Source organism: Neovison vison, chromosome 12 (genome assembly GCF_020171115.1).
Source record: "Neovison vison isolate M4711 chromosome 12, ASM_NN_V1, whole genome shotgun sequence".
Taxonomy (NCBI): domain Eukaryota; kingdom Metazoa; phylum Chordata; class Mammalia; order Carnivora; family Mustelidae; genus Neogale; species Neogale vison.
The window spans coordinates 124,441,925-124,462,818 of NC_058102.1; the positions used below are offsets into that span (position 1 = coordinate 124,441,925).

Sequence of the window (20,894 nt, forward strand, 5' to 3'; positions counted from 1 at the left end):
TTAAATGTATACCTTTTATAAGCCTCTTCTATGTGTCTTAACCTCTCTCCTATATTTTCCATATTCTTGCCTATCCATGCTTTTTCCCCAGATAGATTCTTCTGACTTATCTTCCAGTTCACTTTTTCTCTCTTCATCTGTCTAATCTGTCTAAAATATTTAAAAAAAATCTTTAACTAGATCTTAATTTCAGCTATTATATTTCACCCAATTTTAAAAATTTTAATTGGTTCTCATTCAGATTTGTAATGTCACTTTTCATAGTTGGCAGTTCCTTGCTGAGAGTTTAAAGTTTGACTTTTATCTCCATGAGCCTAGTAATCTTAATTGTTCACCAATCTGCCACGTTAATATGTTTGTTTCCATTGTCTGTTATTCATATTGTATCCCATTTATGTTGTTATCTCCTCAGGTACATGCATATCTTTGATAGTGTCCTGGCTATTGCCCATGAAAACTTATTAGTAGAAATGAGATCTAGGATGACTTTATGTCCCTTTGAAGAAAATTCTAAATTGCTTTTGTCAGATGTCCAGAGCTATATTAACAGTACAGGGTATCCTCTCATTCAGATTTTGGGTCCACTCAGCTGGCTCAAAGCTGGGATGCAGTCTGTGTAGGATGTTTTACTGTTCTTTACCTTGATATGAGATGGCTTGCCATGACTTCCACTCTATTCCATCTCTAAACTCACACTTCGCTCCTCTTTGCCCTGAGAGGCTCACAGAGGTGCTGCTATCCCCATCTAGATCAGCAAATGCCCTATAGGTAAAAGCTATCTCAAATACTAGGCTCACACCTCTTCAATATTTACTCAGAGATTTCACCCTATCTTGTGAGTTCTTTGCTACATTTAAGAAGGTGTTTTTTAATATCACCTAAAGTGTTTAAATTATCTTTGTCAGGAGAGTTGGTCTGAGTCACCATTATGGCAAGTGTATACTTTGCCCTATACCTAAAGCTTGTACAATGCTTTGCCAACTTAGACTCTGAAGATTCATTTAGAAGACTAATACTTAGTCATAAATCAACTGATCTTTTAAGTAGTTTACTAATTTTACCTTGTAAAATAGTATTTGAAATCATACCATTTGACTGGACTACTTTGAAAGATGTAAAACAACTTTTGAGTTTTCCTGAGGTAAATCTGAAAGCTAGCCAGTCGGAGTTTGTGTAAGAAACTGTCAGAAAACTAAAATAGAAAGACCCATTAGCCAAGAGAATCTGGTTTATATTTGAATGAAATGTTTCTAAATACAAATGAAAGATGGAAAATTTTTAGTTAAAAAAATCAGGTAATCAAAAAAAAAAAATCTCAAAATACATCCTCATTCACTCTTACATTAAGGATAAAGCATCAGTTTCAGGTGAGAATGTACTAAAGTTGAAGGTAGTAACAGAAACTTTGGTCATCTGGCCAACTAATAGGAATCTCCACCTCAATCCCCCAATTTATTCTGTCCTATCAGACATTGATTTGTTCTAGTAGCAGACTGAGATACCCTGACCTCAAGAAAAAAAGAACCCATGAAAACTCCCAGGAGGCTTAATAATAATTGATTTGAAGTAGTTTGATAAATTTGTTCCATTAAAAGTTCCCTATTCTCTCTTGCAGCTAACTCTGACTAATGATATATGTAAGGAGACTTGCATGAAAATTTTGTTTCCTTGATTAAAAAACCACAAAACAGAAAAAACAGCATAATTCCTTCTCCCTTTCTCTGTATCTATACTTAGGAAGGATGTTCAGAGCTACTGCCACCATTTTCTGACAATGAAGAAACAAACACAAAATGACAAATCAACACACTACGGATGGTAGAACACACTACGGATGGTAGAACAGAAACGGAGTTGCTAAAAAAACCCTGAGATCAACCACCTCCTGATTTGTATTTAGATAAAAAAGTAAATGTCCTTGTATTTTAGGTTGCCAATAGTTTCCCATGATTTACTGTTGAAAACATCCATAATTAATGCATTTACTAAATATGCTCACAAGGCAATATTCTGACCCTGGTTTGACTATAGACGGTGCTTGAAATTGTGTCACCTACCGTAATACAAGAGTCCTGAGGTTCAAGGTCAAAATCAGTGAAGTTCAAGAGAACACGGTGATTTCTTTCCACCCGAATGACCCAGGAGCAGTCAGTGTTACGCCTGTAAGGACTGGGGTAATTTGGAGAATGAATCTCTCCAGCGGGAGCCTGGAAAATCCCACCACAACCTGTAAGTAGGAAACCCAATTCAAGAATGAGAGAAGTCCATGATGCATAAAACTTTGCCCCATGACCTGATAGCTTAGAAGAATATGTTGCCTTGTTCAACCGCCTGTTTTATGTTCGTGCTAACCATTGCGCAGAACCGAATATCCACCATTAATTTCATTCATCCCAACTAAAGGAAGAAGGATGACTAAGAAAATCCCTAAAATTTTTTAATACTGATGACAAAAGTAATTAAAAAAATTTTTTTAAATACTAAAAAATAAGTGCAAATAAAATCATATTCTCATAAAGTAATAAAATGACTCTTATTTGTTCTCTAAAAATATACTGTAAGAATAACACATCTCCTAAGAATTTGGTAACTCAGTAGTATATGCTTTTAATAATTTAATATCTATCTTTTAAAATTTAATAACCTGGGCCTGGTACAGTAATTCAGTCTTTTTATTCCTATGATATTATCAAATACCTATCACTGTCTATCTCTATGCCTTATCATATCTTGGAGTTATAATAATATAAACCTATAATTAAAAATGTAGTATTATTTTCTAATAGCTGACAATCATTTGGGGTAATCTAAACACTATGTCTACATAATCATATATATATTCCTCTTTAAATTCACACATCATTAAGTTTAGGAAAGATCCAACACACTTACTACACCACCTTCGAGTTCCCTAAGTGGGGCCGTGAGTTAGCCTGGGGTCACATCTATGCTTTGGCATTTCCTAGCTATGTGACTTTGGACAAGTACTAACATCTCTAAGTTTCAATTTCCTCATTAGTAAGGTGATGATTTGAAATTACCTTCCCTCATAGGCTGATTGTGAGGGATGAAATGAGATCGTGCTCACAGAACAGACTAGATCCTTGGCACCTAATAAGCTGCCAGGTAACATGACTTTATTAGTAGCTATATAGGTTAACTTCTGCTCAAATATTTTGTGCATTCATTTTTTATTTTAAAAGATTCACAACAGGTAAATATTATTAGACTGCCTAAGATGCTAGACAGGACACCACTGTATAATACACGGTAATTCTTCAGATTGCACAAATCTAACTTTTACAGTTTGGGCATCTGCCAAGCATCCAAAGATCTGTACCATGGCATGAAGTAATTTTCCCTTTGCTGATGCCCATATTTGAGGCCAGAGAACAGCCCAAGGCCCTTGGAGAGCTAGTTAGTCTAACCAATTACCCTGCTTCTACTTTCACAATGGATTTGCATACTTTCACATATTTTAACTCTGGAAGTTAAATTCTATCACATGGTTTTTAGGGAAGAATAAATGCCAAAGCAGCATTTACCATTTGAGGAGTCACCAAGTTGTCACTGTGTTAGGGCTTCATGCCTCTCTCTCCAATCATTTCATGACATTTATAAGGGTTCAGTCCAAGTATTTGGAGATACCTCCTCGGTTCACTCACCTCCAGGGACTGCTTGCCATGAGGCATTGAAGCCTCTCCCATTTATAGAGCTGTCGGTCTTGAAACGAACGGCTAGCTCATTTCCAGTGCTAGAGACCTGCATGGGATTCTCAGATGATCTTTGGGCACACAGCTGGGCTATTCGGGGAGAGTGGAAATCGGGGCCTCCATAGACCTAAGACGGTTTGAAGAAAAGAGGACTGAAATTAAGAGATATCTAAGCAATGACAGCCCTTCCCCTGACCTTGTTTTACCACCAGCTCTTGAATTCTATTATCATGAGAGACTGAAATCTCAGCCTTCCTGGGTGGGGTGAACTATAAACTTGAGCTGGGTTTTCAAAGGCACTCCCTCAGCCCTAGGAACACACAAATTCTGCCACCCACAAAACGCCTGCTTATTCTATCAGTCAGAATTGTACAGCGGAACTGAACAGATTATTCCAGATTCTTCCCTATCTCCCTCCTTCCTCTTTCCACGTCTTCATAGGATTTCCTGCTTTCTTTGGCAGAGGCATTGCCGATAAAACTGTATCGAGTCTGGCTATCTAACTCTTCTAGGCACGTGGGAATAGAGTTAGCATAAAGCCACTTGGTTTGTGACAGTTCGCTGAAGCTATTGATCTCCCTGTTGGATTGTTAAAGGATCTAACACTTAGCAATTTGAATACTTTATAAAATTATGCGTGTCATATAATATTTTGTTTTTTTCAGAGAGAGTGAAAATATAACCTCTGTATCAGTGTGTTCTGTGGTATCCTTAAGAGGGACGCCCCCTGATTCTTTCCGAATCTACTCCCAGAATCCCACTGGTGAGAACATGACCAAGAGCAGCTGGATTCCTTTGGGGAATGGCCCTGGACACTGCCCAGTATCTGGACGTCTCCCTCTAGATCCATCTCAAGTGTCCTCAGGTCTCCTGGGCTCCTCCAATTGGCAACCATCTACCTGACTAGGACCCAGTGCCCCAGGGACACATTCCTCCCAGGAAGTGCCCCCACCGTCACCCTGGGGTCGCAGAGTCACATCTTTCAGGCAGATGTCCCCAGCCCAGGGCAGGTCTCTAACTCCTCATACACAGATTTCTCACTGGGGGTGGGGAGGAAGGGGACAGGAAGATAAGAATCAAACAAAAGTTACTGAACCCCTGAATTCCAGACCTGGCCAACTCAAATTTGTAGCAGAAAGGCCATTTTTGGTGACAGTTTTCAGGCATAATGGTATCTGGATCCTTCCCCCTCCCCCACATGGCATATGCTCATTATTCAGTGCTCCAGGGAGAAAGCGGAAGAGGGAAAGCAACGCTGGGGAGATCTGTGTGCAGGGCCCTCCCACTCCAGGCCACGGTATGGCTCTCGCACCTTCAAGCCCTCTCCCCCCATTCCTTTGGCCCCAGGCCCTCGCCCACCCTCAGGGCAGCTGTTGACTGATAGGGGGAATCACTCACGGGTTCTCTGAGGGGAGAGAGCGAGAACAAGAAGCCTACTTTTGGTGAGGCTGTGTGATTTGAATCTATAATGATTTCTTTGTCTGATTCATTCCCCCCAGCCATGCAGGAAAGGCCAAAATGAATGAAACTGCTGTTCACAGAGGGCTGAGCACAAGGACTTTAATTGCAAAGGAATGAAGCAGGCGGATGGCTTCAAGCTTATTTTCATAGGAGGAGCTATGTTTGTGTGGCCCCCTAAGTCCCACCAAAAGCAGGACTTTTGGAGGAGCCCTGTGTGGCCCTTTATACGTACACATATGCAAATGACAGGAGCAGATTGCTTCGGGCTTATGCTGTCCTTTCCCCATTTGTCTGTGTCCCCCCCCTTAGCCCCAACACAGTCCTCAGAGCATGAAACTGACGGCATGTGTTCCCAATCATCCGAGCCCAATAAACAGCACATATTTGGAGAGAACACTGAGCACAAGGCTTTAGTTCTGACAAAGAAAACTTGCACGTCAGCAAAATAGTCTCTGTTTTCCCTGCTCGGGGTCCCCTTAAGATCACAAACATAATGGGTCTGAGGGTATGAGTCCGCTGGGCCTAGAAGCCTTCAGAAGAATCAACACTGCCGCTTCTGATATTCTTTGCTTCCCCTCTTACGGGGCTGGACTCACAACAGACCAACCCGGAGAGACCAGAGGGAGTAAACGGCCCACACCAAGCAATTGTCTTGATTTATTGCCCCAAGGAGTGGATTTCCTTTTCTGCTTTATGCAGGAGCAGGCTCCTTTCTCAAGAGACTAAAGCAAAATCAGCCAGTATTTCCATGACCCAAACAATAGAACAGTACTTTTGGCTTCCACAAATAACACCAACAGTTAACGCATGACTCTTCAAAAGAGGAAAAAGATGGAAAGAATTTCAGGGTGTGGTTCATTCTGCTACAGCATATGACTAAACTTGCGGGGGGGGGGGGAAGCAGGTCTGATGATCACAGATTAAAAAATGTGTTTTTATAAAATGCTCAGGATATAGAACATTTCAAAGCCTATGGTTTTAATCTGTTTTGAACATTTCTTTCTGCTCTGTTAGCTCCATTGATTGTTACAATCAAGTCAGCATTCCAGGGTTATGAGTAACCGAAAGGCTGTTGCTTAATGCAAGCGGCCACTTTCTGGACACTGAGTTTTGAGGGGGAAAAAATATTGGCTCCTGGTAAAATCTGGTGAAACCAGGTAAGCCTCATACTTGGTGATAGAGAGGTCCCACCTGGCAAGGCTTGGAGCAGGAGGATCTAGAAAAGTCAGCCATGTCTCCGGGCCGTGTGACCACCCCAGGGAACATTTTGAAACCTATTGCTAGCATGTTATCAGCACCTATGGTATGAGGCATGGAAAAATTCCTTTTATCATCATTAGTGCAGATTTATTACAGCACTTTCCACCTGACAGAAGCATTTGCCAAGATGTCAAACAAGGTTTTTGAACAAAACATAAGGGGGTTACTCATTTCAGCCGTAAAAAAGGAAGCTTTCCCAAAATACTTAAGGGGCTCGAAATAGTTCCCCCAAACCCTGATTTTGATGCAACATGGGAGACCACGTTGTTCTAACAAAAATAAGCCCCAAGCTGATGGGAGCCTCACCTCAGAGCTCTTTCTGCGCAGGGTTCGGACCTGCCTAAATGCAGCTGCCTGGAGACCATGCTTTGTCCCCCTGTCCTCCTAGTTGAGTCTTGCAGGAACAGCCCTAGTCTGCTTTCTCATGTCATGGGTGTGACAAAAGTCTCAGCACAATGAATCCATTTACATTTTGCCAAGTGGGCAACAATCACATGTGCTTTGGAATATGAAAATGAAGGGTTAGGAACATTTCACATTACTGTGGAAAACTCTGCTGCCAACCCTTTGTAAGTGTTAAGGGGTTTTATGCCACTGAAAAATATCCTTGCTGGCAAGAAAGACCATTTGTACCTTCCACATGTGAGTGTTAGTCCTACTCACACTGTGAGTGTGAATTTCAGGAGTCACCTTGTTCTCTCTTCCCAAAAACCTTTCCTCTCCTGAGATGGAGTCATGACTTGGCAACACCCAGGACTGACATGAAGACAAGGGTAAAAGGCTTTAACACAAAGACTTAATCAGCTCCGTCTCTGATTTCACTCATTGCAGCATTTAGAGAGCCCAGAGCTGCTCAGTACAATTCTGTGATTCCGCATCCACTCAGTGAGGGGATTTGAGAACCCCATTTCTTTTCAAAGAAAGAATTTGTTGGGACACCTTCGTGGCTCAGTGGGTTCAGTATCTACATTGTGCTCAGGTCTTGATCCCAGGGTCTGGGATCAAGTCCTGCATCGGGCTCCTTGCTCAGTGGGGAGCCTGCTTCTCCCTCTGCCTGTAGCTCCCCCTGCTTGTTCTCTCTAACAATATAATCTTAAAAAAAAAAAAGAACTTGTTTTGTAATTAAATGATGTTTTAAGTGCTAAAGTTTCCTCTAAAGCTCATGCTGCTCATCATTTCAACATCTTGTACACTGCCCACATCTATCTCTCTTTTTGTACTGGCTTATGCGGAGCATGGAGTAGGGGATGGATTCAGTTCCAAGCTCATCCAATCACTGTCCTTGTGGTCATGGAAAAACCCATCAATATTTTTGAGCCTCCGTTTTGACGATGGTAAAATGGGGACAAAATTCCCTTCTTACCTCGCAGGATTATTTAACATTCAAATGGGAAAATGGATGTCCAAATCCCTTCGCAAACCTCCAGCCATGTGCGTTAGGTTGGTGTGTTAATCAGAGATATATATGCTTTCATCTATTCCACAAATATATATCATGTGTTTTTGTTTGCCAAACACTCCGCCGCAGGTATAGCAGTAAAGCAAAACCAAAACAAAGAAATACCCAGCCCTTCATGGAGCTGAAGTCCTGGTAGAAACGGAGCCCTTGTCATGAAGCATGATAGCCATTTTTAGAGCTGAGGTGATAGGAGCTTTGAGTGTTGGAAGCCATTAAATTTAGCAGACAGTTTCTGTTCCTAATGACTAGATCCCTGATTATAATAGATTCTCAAAGGCCATCTTCATCATCTGAGAAAAACGTCATGCGGTGTTGCCGTATTCCTCACCCTGAACCATGTGGATCCCTCAGTGGCAGCTGCCATCTCACCAAGGCCACCCCTTCTCTACACTCTGCCCTCCCCCCCACTGTCTTTCCTAAGGGAGATTTCTCAGACTGACATGTGGGGCCATAACAATCCTGAGTGCAGACCGTCAGTGGGGATAGGAGTCACACCCTTAGAGGGATGGTCTGATGAGCAGTCCTCATGGCACCTCAGAGGGTCCCTGTGGGACCTGAGTCCCCCTGAGTGGCCCTCAGGGGCTCCCTCACTGGCTCTTCCCCTTTCACCCCACCTCCTGCTGTCCCCTCATGCCTGCTTCCTGGTACCATCTCCAAGTTGAATTGCCTGCCACCAAGTCCTTCAGACCCTGCTTTTAGGGAAACCCAAAATGAGATTATTAATCCCATTTCTTCATCAACATCACTCACAAAGTATGGATACTTGTTGAAATGTCTGGACAAAGAACACAACTGGCCACTGGAAATAATTTAGGGAGTTTTGCAGGGTGATCTCTAGTTCCACCCCGAATTCTGGGGTAGAGGGAACGTGCTGATAAGCGATCTGAATTCCTACCTCCAGGGCGTCAAAGTTGCACATTGCATGATACTCCACATCAAAGTCGTGGATGGTAAGCTGAATGCTACTCCCAGGGGCTGTGGTAATGTACCAGAGGCACTCCTTGTTGGGGGGGTACGTGTTAGGGTATCCGGGGCTGCTGAAGGAGCCCGTGGGCCCAGACAACTCCCCACCGCAACCTGTTAAAATAGCAAGACTCAGTCAGTTCAAAGAGAGCACTGACCCCTGGGAAAAATTCAAAAATACAACCAACCAAAAGATAATTGAAAAATGCACAGTGAAAAAAATCATGGCTACAACTCGTCAAATTTATTCCTGAAAAACACTGATCATATCATTTGGTATAATAATTCTCAGTCCTTATTCTCAGCACATCAAATCCGTGGTAATATTCTTTAAATGGCATTCTAATTTTTAGATTTTCTTCATTTTATTTAAGAAAGAATTTCATAGTAGGAAGAACAATGAACTAAAGAAGAAGTGTTAGTGAATACCATGTCTCTCAGTCTTCAATTTCCTTGTATGTAATACATTATTTTTGATTCCTTATCATATCCAAGATCTAGAATGCCAAGAGCTAAAAATCATTACCTTTGTATGTGAGACTATAGGAAATTAAAAAAAAAAATGATATGTCCGTAGCAGCTTTATTCATAATTGCCAGAACTTGGAAACAACCAAGATGTCCTTCAGTAGCGAAAAGCATAAATAAATTGTGCTACATCCAGACCATGGAATATTATGCAATGCTAATAATAAATGAGCTATCAAGCCAGAGAAAGATATGGAGGAAAGGTATATACATATTCATAAATGAAAGAAACCAGTCTGAAAAGGCTCCACTACCAAATGATTCCAAGTGCATGACGTTCTTGAAATGGCAAAATTATGGAGACACTAAAAGGGCTAGGGCTAGAGCAGAGGAGGGATAGAAAGGCTGAGCACAGATTTTGAGGGCAGTAAAACTATTCTGTATGAGACTACAATAGTGGATATATGTCACTATACATCTGTCAATCACAGAATGTACAATGCCAAGAGGGAACCATAAAGTAAATTATGGGCTCTGGGTGATAATGAAGTGTCAGTGTAGGTTTAGCAGTTGTAACAAATGTCCCACTATGGTTGGGGCTGGCGGGGCAGGGGATGTTGATAATAGGAGAGGCTGTACATGTGTGGGGACAGGGGTAAATCAATGGGAACTCTGTCTCCCACTCAATTTTGCTGTGAATTTAAAACACTTCTAAAAAAATCAAGTCTGTTACAAACAAAAATAGTAAATGATACAGGTCCTAACTCAAAAATCTTATGCCTAAATACTACTAAACAAACAAAACCTGGATATATAAGACCCAAGCATGGAAAACCCAAACACGAAGCTTATATTTTATGTGTATATATTATGCCCTAGAAAGAAATTAAGGCAAATTATTACAAGAAACAATCAGATATTGCACCATGTTATATACAAAAAGGAAATGCCATGAAGTACTTAGATATGTTTCTAGGTTTTTTTTTTTTTTTCCTTTTTGAATACTCATAATAACCACATGAAGCAGGTACGATTATTATCTGTATTTCTCAAGTGAGCAAATCAATGCACACAAAGGTCAAGTGGCTTGGTCAAGGTTATCTTGTTTGTCAGTGGTAGAACAGGACACCAATCCAAGCAATCTGATTTCACCCAAGTACTGAATTCTATAGGCTCACATAGTTTGTATGAATTTGGGGATTTGAGAAGGGAGAGGTAGAGAAAACTTTGTGAAAGCAGTAAAATTTGAGCAAGTCTCAGATTTTAAAGACAAAATTACAAAAAAAAAAAAAAAGATAAAATTAGGGGAAAAAAGATCCCCCTTTTTTCCAATAGCAATTTTTGGTGATTAAAAAACATTACTTGGGGCTCTTGGTGGCTCAGTTGGTTAAGAATCTGACTCCTGGTTTCTGCTCAAGTCATGATCTCAGGGTCCTGAGACCAAGTCCTGTCAGGGCTCCATGATCAGTGGGGAATCCACTTGAGATTCTCTCTCACCTCCTCCCTCCCTACTCACATATGTGCGTTCAATCGCTCAAATGAATAATAAATAAAATCTTAAAAAAAAAAAACAAAAACATTGCTTGCTGTGCCAACATATCCAAACCACCTTTTCTAGTTTTTCAGAATATTCTTTATTAGTTGCCAAAGTCTTCCAAATATCTCTCTCAATCTGCATCAAGACTTTTTGGATTTAAAAAATGAATGTACGTGCATTGTCACATGAGGGCAATTGAACTGCTGTGACTTTAAGCAACCCATAAAGCTGAGGTCATGTCTCCTGTCCACACTCTACAAATGTACAGTGAATTAGGAAAAAGGTTTTATAAGGGTTAAGAAGAACATACAGAATCACCACGTAACTGAAAATGGCTGAGAAGAATTCTAAGAAGAATCTTTTTTTTTCTCTTTAAAGATTTTATTTATTTGACAGAGAGAGATCATAAGTAGGCAAAGAGGCAGGCAGAGAGGTGGGGGGAAGGAGGCTTCCCACTGAGCGGAGAGCCTGACTGGGGCTTGATCCCAGGACCCCGGGATCATGACCTGAGCCAAAGGCTTTAACCCCAGGGCTTTAACCCACTGAGCCACCCAGGCACCCCAGAAGAATCTTGATTCGGTAAAGAAACCTGATTCTAGTCCAATATGTCACTATCTTCTTGAGTTGCCAGTTTCCTCCTTCCCTTTGAAAACCCATGTTTTCAGACTTAAATGTGTGTCGCACAGAGCAATACCTTTCCTATGGCCTATAAAGCTCCTACCTTCATTTCTGGTTAAAGCCCCATGAAAAAGCGGTTCAAAATTAGCAGTGCTGATATTGTTTATAGACTGTGGTGGATGTTGAAAAAGCATGAATGCCATGAAAGATTAGAAAATAGTTTTCCTCCTAGAACAACACATGGAAAACATTCCTGAAGCCAAGATCAGCACAGTTGACGCAGCCCCACTGCACAACATCAGGGGGGCACCAGTCACAGAATATGCCATCAAATGGTGCCCCCTGGAGTCTTGGAACATAGTGACCCCCATACAAATTATCTGAAGATGCAGCACCTTCTACTAAGATACATCATAGGGAAGTGAAAGCATTCTGTTACCCTGCCCACATTTTTCCAACCCACATTTTCAGCTCCTATGGACCTTGGTATCAGTTGTATCAGATTTAAAAAATCCAGTGGGGAAAAAGTCTTTGGAGGAGAACAACTTCGTGGCCACATCATATAAAAGAGATTAAGGAGGTGGAAGGTTGGATAGCTCATCTCTGCATTTTTTATTTTACTCCGTTCACCAGACAAGCTAACTCAATTTTTTTTTTATCATAGTTGATTCATCTAAAAATCTGCATGACATTTTCCATTGTCTCTTCCAGTGGTTTTAGGTTTCCTTGTAAATTCTTCTGCGAATAACAGGATACGAATACCCTTAAACTGGTCAGTGTAAACTGGAATGATAATATCAGATTCTTGGCATTCAGTGATGCTTTGAAAAATCATAGTTTTTATTTTATTTACCCACTTACAGCTCTGGAGGCCCACTGTGTATTTTTCCCTAAGATTTAGAGCAAACATAAACAAGGTTTACAAAACACAAAGCCAAACTGTACTTTTAGGTATGTCATGTTCTCCTCTCCTCAATAGCACTTAAGTCTGTGTTTTTTAAGGAGAAATTCCAATATTATTGGAAGTACCCTCTTGGGGTGAAAAGACTGAGTGGTGAGAAGGAAAAGATCACAAGTGTGAGCACTTAAAAACTCTGAAGCTTTCTCTCCTTTTCTCCTTTGTGTACTCACTATGTCCAAGGCTTAACGTATCAAAAGGGAACACGTTTGATTTACAAGTTCAAGTCAAATGTAAAGTAGAATACATTCATTTAGTGGTATTTTATGGTAAAACTATGAAGTACTGGAAAATGAAGTTAATTCTGATCATTACGGTAGAAATTTCACTCTTGGTATTTCTATATTCTCAAAGAGATAGAAATAACTTTCCAGTTCCCATCCATTCATCCAGAAAGTATTTATTTAGCATATATGATACTATAAGTAGTGTTATAGAAGCCAGGCATATTTAATGCCTCTGGAAAAAAATCCGTTTATAGATCTAAAAAGTGCTACCCCCCACCTGCCCTTCTGTAAGTCATTAAACTCCCTTTGCTTTTCCTTCAGTTTGCAAAGAGTAACTTCAATAAGCTTTGATTTGGAAAAACCAGTAAATTTTGTTTTATCCTTTACATGTTAATTGGTGGTAAGTTATAAAAATAAGAATAAATAAATGGTCCTGTTGAGTTGCTACAAGGTATTTTAAAAGTTGTTAGTTTTGATAGTACTGTGTTAGCATAATTCTCTTTGGATACTTATTTCCAGTCCACGGATGAGAGATTTTAATCAGCATTTAGCCAGTTATCCTTCACTCTCTTGGGCATCATCACTTTTTCCTTGACTTTGGTATTCTTTGACACATGTGTAGATGGTATCAAGCAAAAATAAAATATGTCAAAATATATATTTTAAAAACTGAAAAAAATGAATGATGTCTTTTTTCCCCCCTATGCTCTCTTTCAGTGATAGGAAAAACATACTCACAAAAAACTATGAAAATTTCTATTTACCAAAAAATTAAATACCAAAAAACTAAATATGTAATGAATTTATTTGATACTGTGTTTCATAAATCTAAACTATCATTTGGCTAACAGTGAGACATGAAAACAGCAATTTGGAATGGTATAATTATGGATGAAAATGAAAAATTATAAAGTCACACCAAGAGCTAAACTTTTTAAAATTATAAATGGAAGCAAATGACAACTATAATTCACAATACATAGTGGAGTTTTTAAAGAATGTATAATATGGGTCTTCCAAATTTTATTTATGCATCATTTTCCACTTAATTAGCTCTGGAAAAGGGAGTCCGTTCTAATACCAGAAATGTGATTTAGAACCGCTATCAACACATACTAAGCCCATCATCAGTCAAAAGAAATATGAAGATAATCTAAAAGTCCCATTGTGTATGATTCTGAGAAAGAGAGAATGTGTTCCAAATGTGGAAATGAATCAAAAGCTAAATTTAATTCTGCCTCATCAATAACGTCTTATTCATATTGGGTAGCACACCTGTTTGTTTTATTGGATTTACTATTTCTGCACCTCCTGGGGTTAGAAACCGGGTGTATTTTGTTTTCTTTTTAATAAAGATTGTGGAATTTTAAAATATAGCTATTTGAAAGGTGCTTTACCTCTGTAGTTGCTATCAGTGTTGCTGATGTCCAAACACTAAAAACTTTCTACATAAACAAGTATCGTCATTTTACTTTCCTGATAAATTTAAATTTGGGGAGGGGAAAAATTAAAAAACATTAAAAATAAATAAATAAGGAAAGAAAGAAAGAAAGAAAGAAAGAAAGAAAGAAAGAAAGAAAGAAAGAAAGAAAATGGATGAATAAATGAATGAGTAATAAATCAGGTGGCTCAGTTGGTTAAGCATCTGACTTTGATTTTGGCTCAGGTCATGATCTCCAGTCATGGGACTGACCCGGCTCTGGGCTCTGTGTGGGGCTTGGAGTCTGCTTAATGTTCTCTTTCTCTTTCCATCTGCTCCTCCCCTCCCCACCCTGCTCTCTCTCTCACTCTCTCTCTCAGTAAATAAATAAAATCTTTAAAATAGAGGAAAGTGATTTAGGAAAGCATTTTAGGGGTCGCCATTAGGAAAATGATTAAGTGAGGAAAAAAACAAACCAAGAAGTATAGAACAGAGTGAATTAAAGGTTTTGAGAGAGACATTTTTGGAAGAAATAGAAGTTAGAGAAAGTAGCTCTTTAGAGCCGGTCGGTAAGAGATTTTCATGGAAGAGACAACATAATTTCAGAGTTGCCTAATTTGCATGTTAGGTTGCAAAACTTTTGAAAATATCATAATATTCCAAGTAAAGTACAGGCCATGACACAAGACTAACCGAGTTCCAACCTTGGCTGTGTTACCACTTGCATAACTAATTGACCATTTCTCATCTGCAATTTCTTCATCTGTAACAGCATTAATCCTTAACCTCATAGGGTTGTTGTACAGATTAAATGAAATAACCAAAGTAAGGCTTTTCATTAAGTTGTTCATTAAGCTACGGTAAAGAGAGTTCATAGCTGCATGGTAGCTCATAGTTTTTCAAACAGCTTTTAATAAACACATTATCTTATTTGAAATTCCTAACAACTCTGCAAAAGCCAGGAATGATCATATCAGATCGTATCAGCTATGTTATTTCGAGACAAGCAAAATGAGGCTCCAGAGGGTTGCTGGACTTGCAGCTCAGGTTGTGAATGCACATCTGGGGCCACCGGCCATCTCTGCCCCGCCCCTCCACCCCTAAGCCCAGTTTTGTGTTCTCTCCACTATGCCTCGTTGGGCACTGGAGCCCAAAAGCACTGGAAGGGCAGTGTTGAACACTGTCGTCACTACTGTTCTATCCATTTCAGGTTGCTGTGGGGAAAATCACCACAGCAACCTGAAAAAAATAAAGCAAAACCCTTTTTCATTTAATGTGAGGCAAATCTGACAAAATCTAATATATTAATATCATGAGACAGCAGCTGAGCTGGAATAGAATAAGGTCCTACAGAGAATCACATGTTTTTCAGTTTTCATTAGTTAATCTTTATAAAACTTTTAGTCCTGGTGACTGATAATCTATTTGATTTTTTTTCCTCCAAACTCCCAGTCATCAGCTGAAAGGAAGTGCTTACCTTATCAGCAGGAAGCACCTTGATCTACTAAACTCATAACAAGGAAGAGTTAAAAGCTGTTGCTAAACTTGCTTACTTGTGAATATAGTTTAAATCTTTTTCATAAAAGGACTTTGCTAATGCTGATTTCGTTTTGTTTTGCTGTTTTGGTCTAAAACAAGCAAGGTATAAAATTTCAGAATGCACACACAAAAATTAAGCATAATCTATGTATGTTCTCTCTTCAAGGTTTTGGGTTGTTGGTGTCATTTTTAAATAAAAGAGTTTTAATAAAAGCAAACCAGCAAGGAAACAGCTAAATGGAACCAAAGGCTCAAAGTTTCAGAAGTGCTTTCTGTATTTCTCTACAGTTGCTCAAATGCAGTCTCTTGGTGAAACTACCAAGTCTCTCTCTTGGCATTTTCTTTTCTTTTCTTTTTTTTTTTTTTTTAAAGATTTTATTTATTTATTTGACAGAGAGAGATCACAAGTAGATGGAGAGGCAGGCAGAGAGAGAGAGAGAGAGGGAAGCAGGCTCCCTGCTGAGCAGAGAGCCCGATGTGGGACTCGTTCCCAGGACCCTGAGATCATGACCTGAGCCGAAGGCAGCGGCTTAACCCACTGAGCCACCCAGGCGCCTCTCTCTTGGCATTTTCTTGAAACAATGATCTGTAAACCAATAGTACTTGGAGGGCTGCCAGCATGGAACAGACGTGGCCAAAGCCCACCGAGGCTGGAAGAAAAGCAACAGAGACCCAAACAGGACATCTTCACATCCTCATCCTTCAACTTCCAAAGGAAACACCTGAGAAATCAGTGGTCAGTGTTAAAAAGGAGGTGAAAAGTCAAAAATACAGTAAAAGAATAAATTTTAAACACAATAGATCATGTTGCTCACGCACTTCATTAAAATGACTGATGTGGATTTTGTTTTTCTATTATTTAAAATTAAAAATGTTCTCTCCTATAATACATTGAAAAACTGCTTAGCCCAGTTTCCCTCTGACATGCTACAGGGCAGCCTCAGTGGGCTTGCTGGAAGATGTTGCCAATAAGGATTCTTCTGGTGGGGCAGGTATGATGCAAAATGGCAACTAAGAGCTCAGAAGTGGGGGATGGTCCAACCCAGGACAAGATTGAACTATTTCCTGGCATATACAGGTCTCACTTCTGTTTCATCTATGAGATATGCAAATAGTATAGGTAAAGCAATTTTGAACTGAGAAATTTAAGGAAAGGGGTAGAAAGTGGAGGTAGAAAGCTCTCTAAAATGGCCAAAGCTGTCCAAAGGTGACTGTTGCATGGAGAAGAACCACAAAAAGTCAGCAATTTTACCTGTTAATTCTGATTTTAACAGTTAATTTCCCAACAGTCTTAATATGGGTACTGCTCTCCTGGGATGCAGGAGAAAGGCAAATGATAGGTATCTATTTTACTAAGAGGAAATACAAAAATCAGATCATTAGACTCTTTATAGAGAAGGCCAAGTGTAGAGCCCCCAGGATCCACCTGATTTCAAGGATATGATCTGATCTTAAGATTTTGCAGATTAATTTTCTGGGACATTTTGTGGGTTGGCACAAACTAGAGCAATCACAGATGAAACCAGAGAAAAAGATCAGATAATAAAAGACCAAGGAATGTGAAATCCTCCTAAGAATAAAGGAAGAAGAAAGAAGACAAAGCATGGTGACCCCAAGAGAGGAGAACGTTGTCAAAAGTTGCAGACACTCCCACCTTAGGGTGAATAGTGTCCCCCAGAAATCAAATCCACATGGGATCTGTGAATGTGACCATATTTGGATACAGGGTCTTTGTAGATGTTACCAAGTTAAGATGAGGTCACCGTGGATCAGAGCAGGGCTGAAATCTAATATAATAGGTGTCCTCATGGGAAGAGGGAAATCTGGATACAGTCACACAGAAGGAAGAAAGCCACTGAGGATGGAGACAGAGATTGGAATTATGCTTCTAGAAGTCAAAGAAAGCCAAGGATTGCCAGCAACCTGCAGGAGCTAAAAGAGGATTCTTCCCTAGAGTCCCTGGAGAAATGGCCCTGCTAACACCTGGATTTTGGACTTCTAGCTTTTGAAACTTTGAAAATAAATTTCTGTTGTTTGAAGACAACCAGTTTTTGGTATTTTGTTACAGCAGTCCCATGGAAGCTAATGTACCCCCATTCTTTTGATAGACAGGGCGGCCAAACTTGAAGACTGACACAAAACTATGGCCACTAGGAGTATAACACTTGAAGGAGTAGGGGTGTGTAAGCTCTCCTGACTCCTTCTTCTGTTAATTACTCCCTATTTATCAGACAGAGGTTGAGATAATGGTTGGTTAAGGATAAGGTTAGAAGATAGAGAAAGTTGGTTTCAGTCTCTTTGGGCTGCTATAACAAAATACCACAGACTGAGTAGCTTATACACAACAGGAATTTATTTCACAAAGTTCTGGAGGCTGGAGGACCAAACTCAGGGTGCCCACGGAAGCCATATAGCAGAGGGATCTCTTGTGGGCCTCCTTCCTCAGTGTTCTTATCTGTAATGTGGCCTAATCCCAGAGCCCTCATCACCTACCTCATCCCCTCCCAAATGCCCTACCTCCTAAATCCAAATGCCCTACCTACCTAAATCACCTTTGGGGTTAGGTTCAACACATGAGTTTTGGTGGGGGGCAGGCATGGTGGGGCAGGGACACAAACATTCAGATCCAGTAAAGTCTACCTTTGAGAAAGCTACAGACAGACTTAGGGCTCAGCAGCACAATAGGAAAAACACAAAACCAAGAACTAAGGATAATGATTTTTAGCACTGAGTAACCAGTAAGGGTTTAAAAAGTTTCCTCTTTCATAACGACCTCATCCCAGGCCCAGATTTTCAGAAAATCACTTGTCTGACTGATTTCCATACAGCAGTGGATATGGAGTAGAGTCATCTGTTTTCAATGGTAGGGACAAAAAAAGAAAGAAAGAATGAGGCCATACCATGAAGTTAATGACTTGGAAAACAGGAGAGGAGCTTGAAATGGATTCTGCCCATACTTACAAAATGACTTTTAAATGACTATAGGAGATGCCACAGAAATTCAAAATTAAGATTATCCTATCTATCTGACTCTCTAAGATATCCTGGAGCCGACTACTGCAGTGTTTTACCTTAGTACATCATCAAAGAGAAATGAACCCAATGGAGCCATATTTGGGAACTTTTCACATAGTGTAAATTTTAATTTCCTGTACACGAAAGGATAACAATCTTTCATTTTGACCCAGAGAAGTATAGCCAATCATGTCGTCTCGTCATTTTGATTAACTGTGTCCTTTCTCTTCCTCATCTACACATTCTGACCAAATCAAACAAAGGTTCCTCAGTAGCAGTTCTTTGCTTACAATTCAGAAATCCATCGAGCACTCAATCTTTCTCTTAAGCATTTTTTAAATTATCTGAGTTCTGAACAAAACATATAAAAATGGCATAAAAATATCTTCCAAGGAAATGAAATGAGACCAAGGCAACTAGACTAATTCCCACCCCCCCCAAAATACATGCCTAGTCCAGCCTAATGCTACTTATAGATCCTTTATGAAATCCGCAAAATAGGCAAAGACTGAAGAAATGGGTTCTCTTGATGGGACTTCCAAGTTCAACCCTCATACTTCTATTTAAAAGTATGCATTCCGATCCTGCTTTCTTCTGAGTTAATTATTTGGGCCCACAGTAGGCTTCCAGGGAAAGGCTCATGAACTTCCCCACATGGCTTTGCAGAATGCCCCACCATCATTTACTCCCAACCTTTCCTCCACAGCCAGGGTGCTCCCTCTCAACAAATGCACAGATATGTGAGGGGGCACCTTGCCAATGGTTGTATCCTCTAGCCATCTAAGCTCTGTCCAAGCCTGAGACACAGGATCATTTTCTGGGATGATACCGGGGTGCAGGCCACTCAGAGGGTAAAGGCTGCAGGCATCCAGCCCTCGAGGTCACTTCCTTGGAGAGGGGCAACACTTTCTCAGGTGGGGCTCCTAAATTCACCCCATCTAGAGCTGTACCATGTCCCCTATTGTTGACCTCCCGTCAAGCCAAACTCTTTTGGGGGCAGCAATCCTTTCACTCCTCACTGTAATAAAACTCCTGTAACTAGTTTGGGAAACTAGAGCATGGTAACTGATTAGATAATCTCTGTGGTCCAGCCCAGCTCAGAAGTTTACGATTCTGTCAACCCTACGGAGCAATGCCCAAAGAGGAGCACTTTATAAATGAATAACAGAGCACAAACTGTGTTGAAGGACAAACAACATCAGCTATTTTGAACTAGTCGTTGCTAAGTAATGGGCTTCCCCTCCATTATTGCTACTTGAACCCGAAGAAAGGAGGAATTGTGTAATTCAGTGGGGAGACCTTGGAACCAGAATATTATTTACTTGGGAAAGACTCATATGTTCATTTTCAAACATTCATAATCCTCAGTGGGAATTTAGTTACAAAATCCCTCGCTATAAACTCTGACCATCTCTGCACTGCAATATGGCTTAAGCTCTTTTGCAATGAAAAGTTGTGGGAAAAACACGCTTGCCTTTAGGCAGAATGTAGCTCTTTAAGACAAAGGCTTTGGAGTTCTATACTACCTTGGTTCTGTGTCCTGATTCTATCACTCACTGGATTTGTATGTTTGGGGAGGTTCTTGAACTCCTCCAGGACTCCTTCCTCACTGTTCTTATCTGTAATGTGGGGATGATAATGCTAACTTCAGCACATTTTTGGACAAAACCTGAGACAATATTTAAAGCACTAACCAAAGGGCTCCACACTTGGTTAGTAGCACTTTTTAAAGATGATAGTATCAACTTTTTCAAAATAACATCACATGTTTTTAAAATAATTCCTTGGTCCAGTGATAATAAGTGAGACGTCAATTAACAATGCACCAAGCATTTAAACTGTATTTTCACTCACTTTCATTTTCATTTTTATTTCATTTCATTCACTCTTGATATGGCAGTTTATTTTCATCACAATTAATATCTTAAACATTTAAGTACTAAAATCTCTATTGTGTAGCTTCTAAACAGTCTGTAGGTATAACTAGGAGAAAAAAAAAAATCAGGGACATGAGCACCTGGGTGGCTCAGTGGGTTAAGCCTCTGCCTTCGGCTCAGGTCATGATCTCAGGGTCCTGGGATCGAGTCCCACGTCGGACTCTCTGCTCAGTGGGGAACCTGCTTCCCCCCTCTCTCTGCCTGCCTCTCTGCCTACTTGTGATCTCTGTCAAATAAATAAATAAAATTTAAAAAAAATTAGGGACAAATGTATTAATGTCATTACTTATATAGAAAATATGAAATTCTATTAAATCTTC

General features: G+C 40.0%; 1 protein-coding gene across 1 annotated transcript in view; it reads right to left on the minus strand.

Annotated features, from left to right (window-relative positions):
- Nucleotides 1–20,894, minus strand: part of CUBN (cubilin) — a 259,483-nt gene that overhangs the window by 135,873 nt on the left and 102,716 nt on the right. Inside the window, exons 29-31 of the mRNA XM_044229270.1 lie at nucleotides 8,789–8,970; nucleotides 3,666–3,840; nucleotides 2,058–2,227 (exon numbers count right to left, since the gene is read on the minus strand). Of these exons, the coding sequence (XP_044085205.1) occupies nucleotides 2,058–2,227; nucleotides 3,666–3,840; nucleotides 8,789–8,970 (527 nt within the window). The remainder of the gene's footprint in view (nucleotides 1–2,057; nucleotides 2,228–3,665; nucleotides 3,841–8,788; nucleotides 8,971–20,894) is intronic.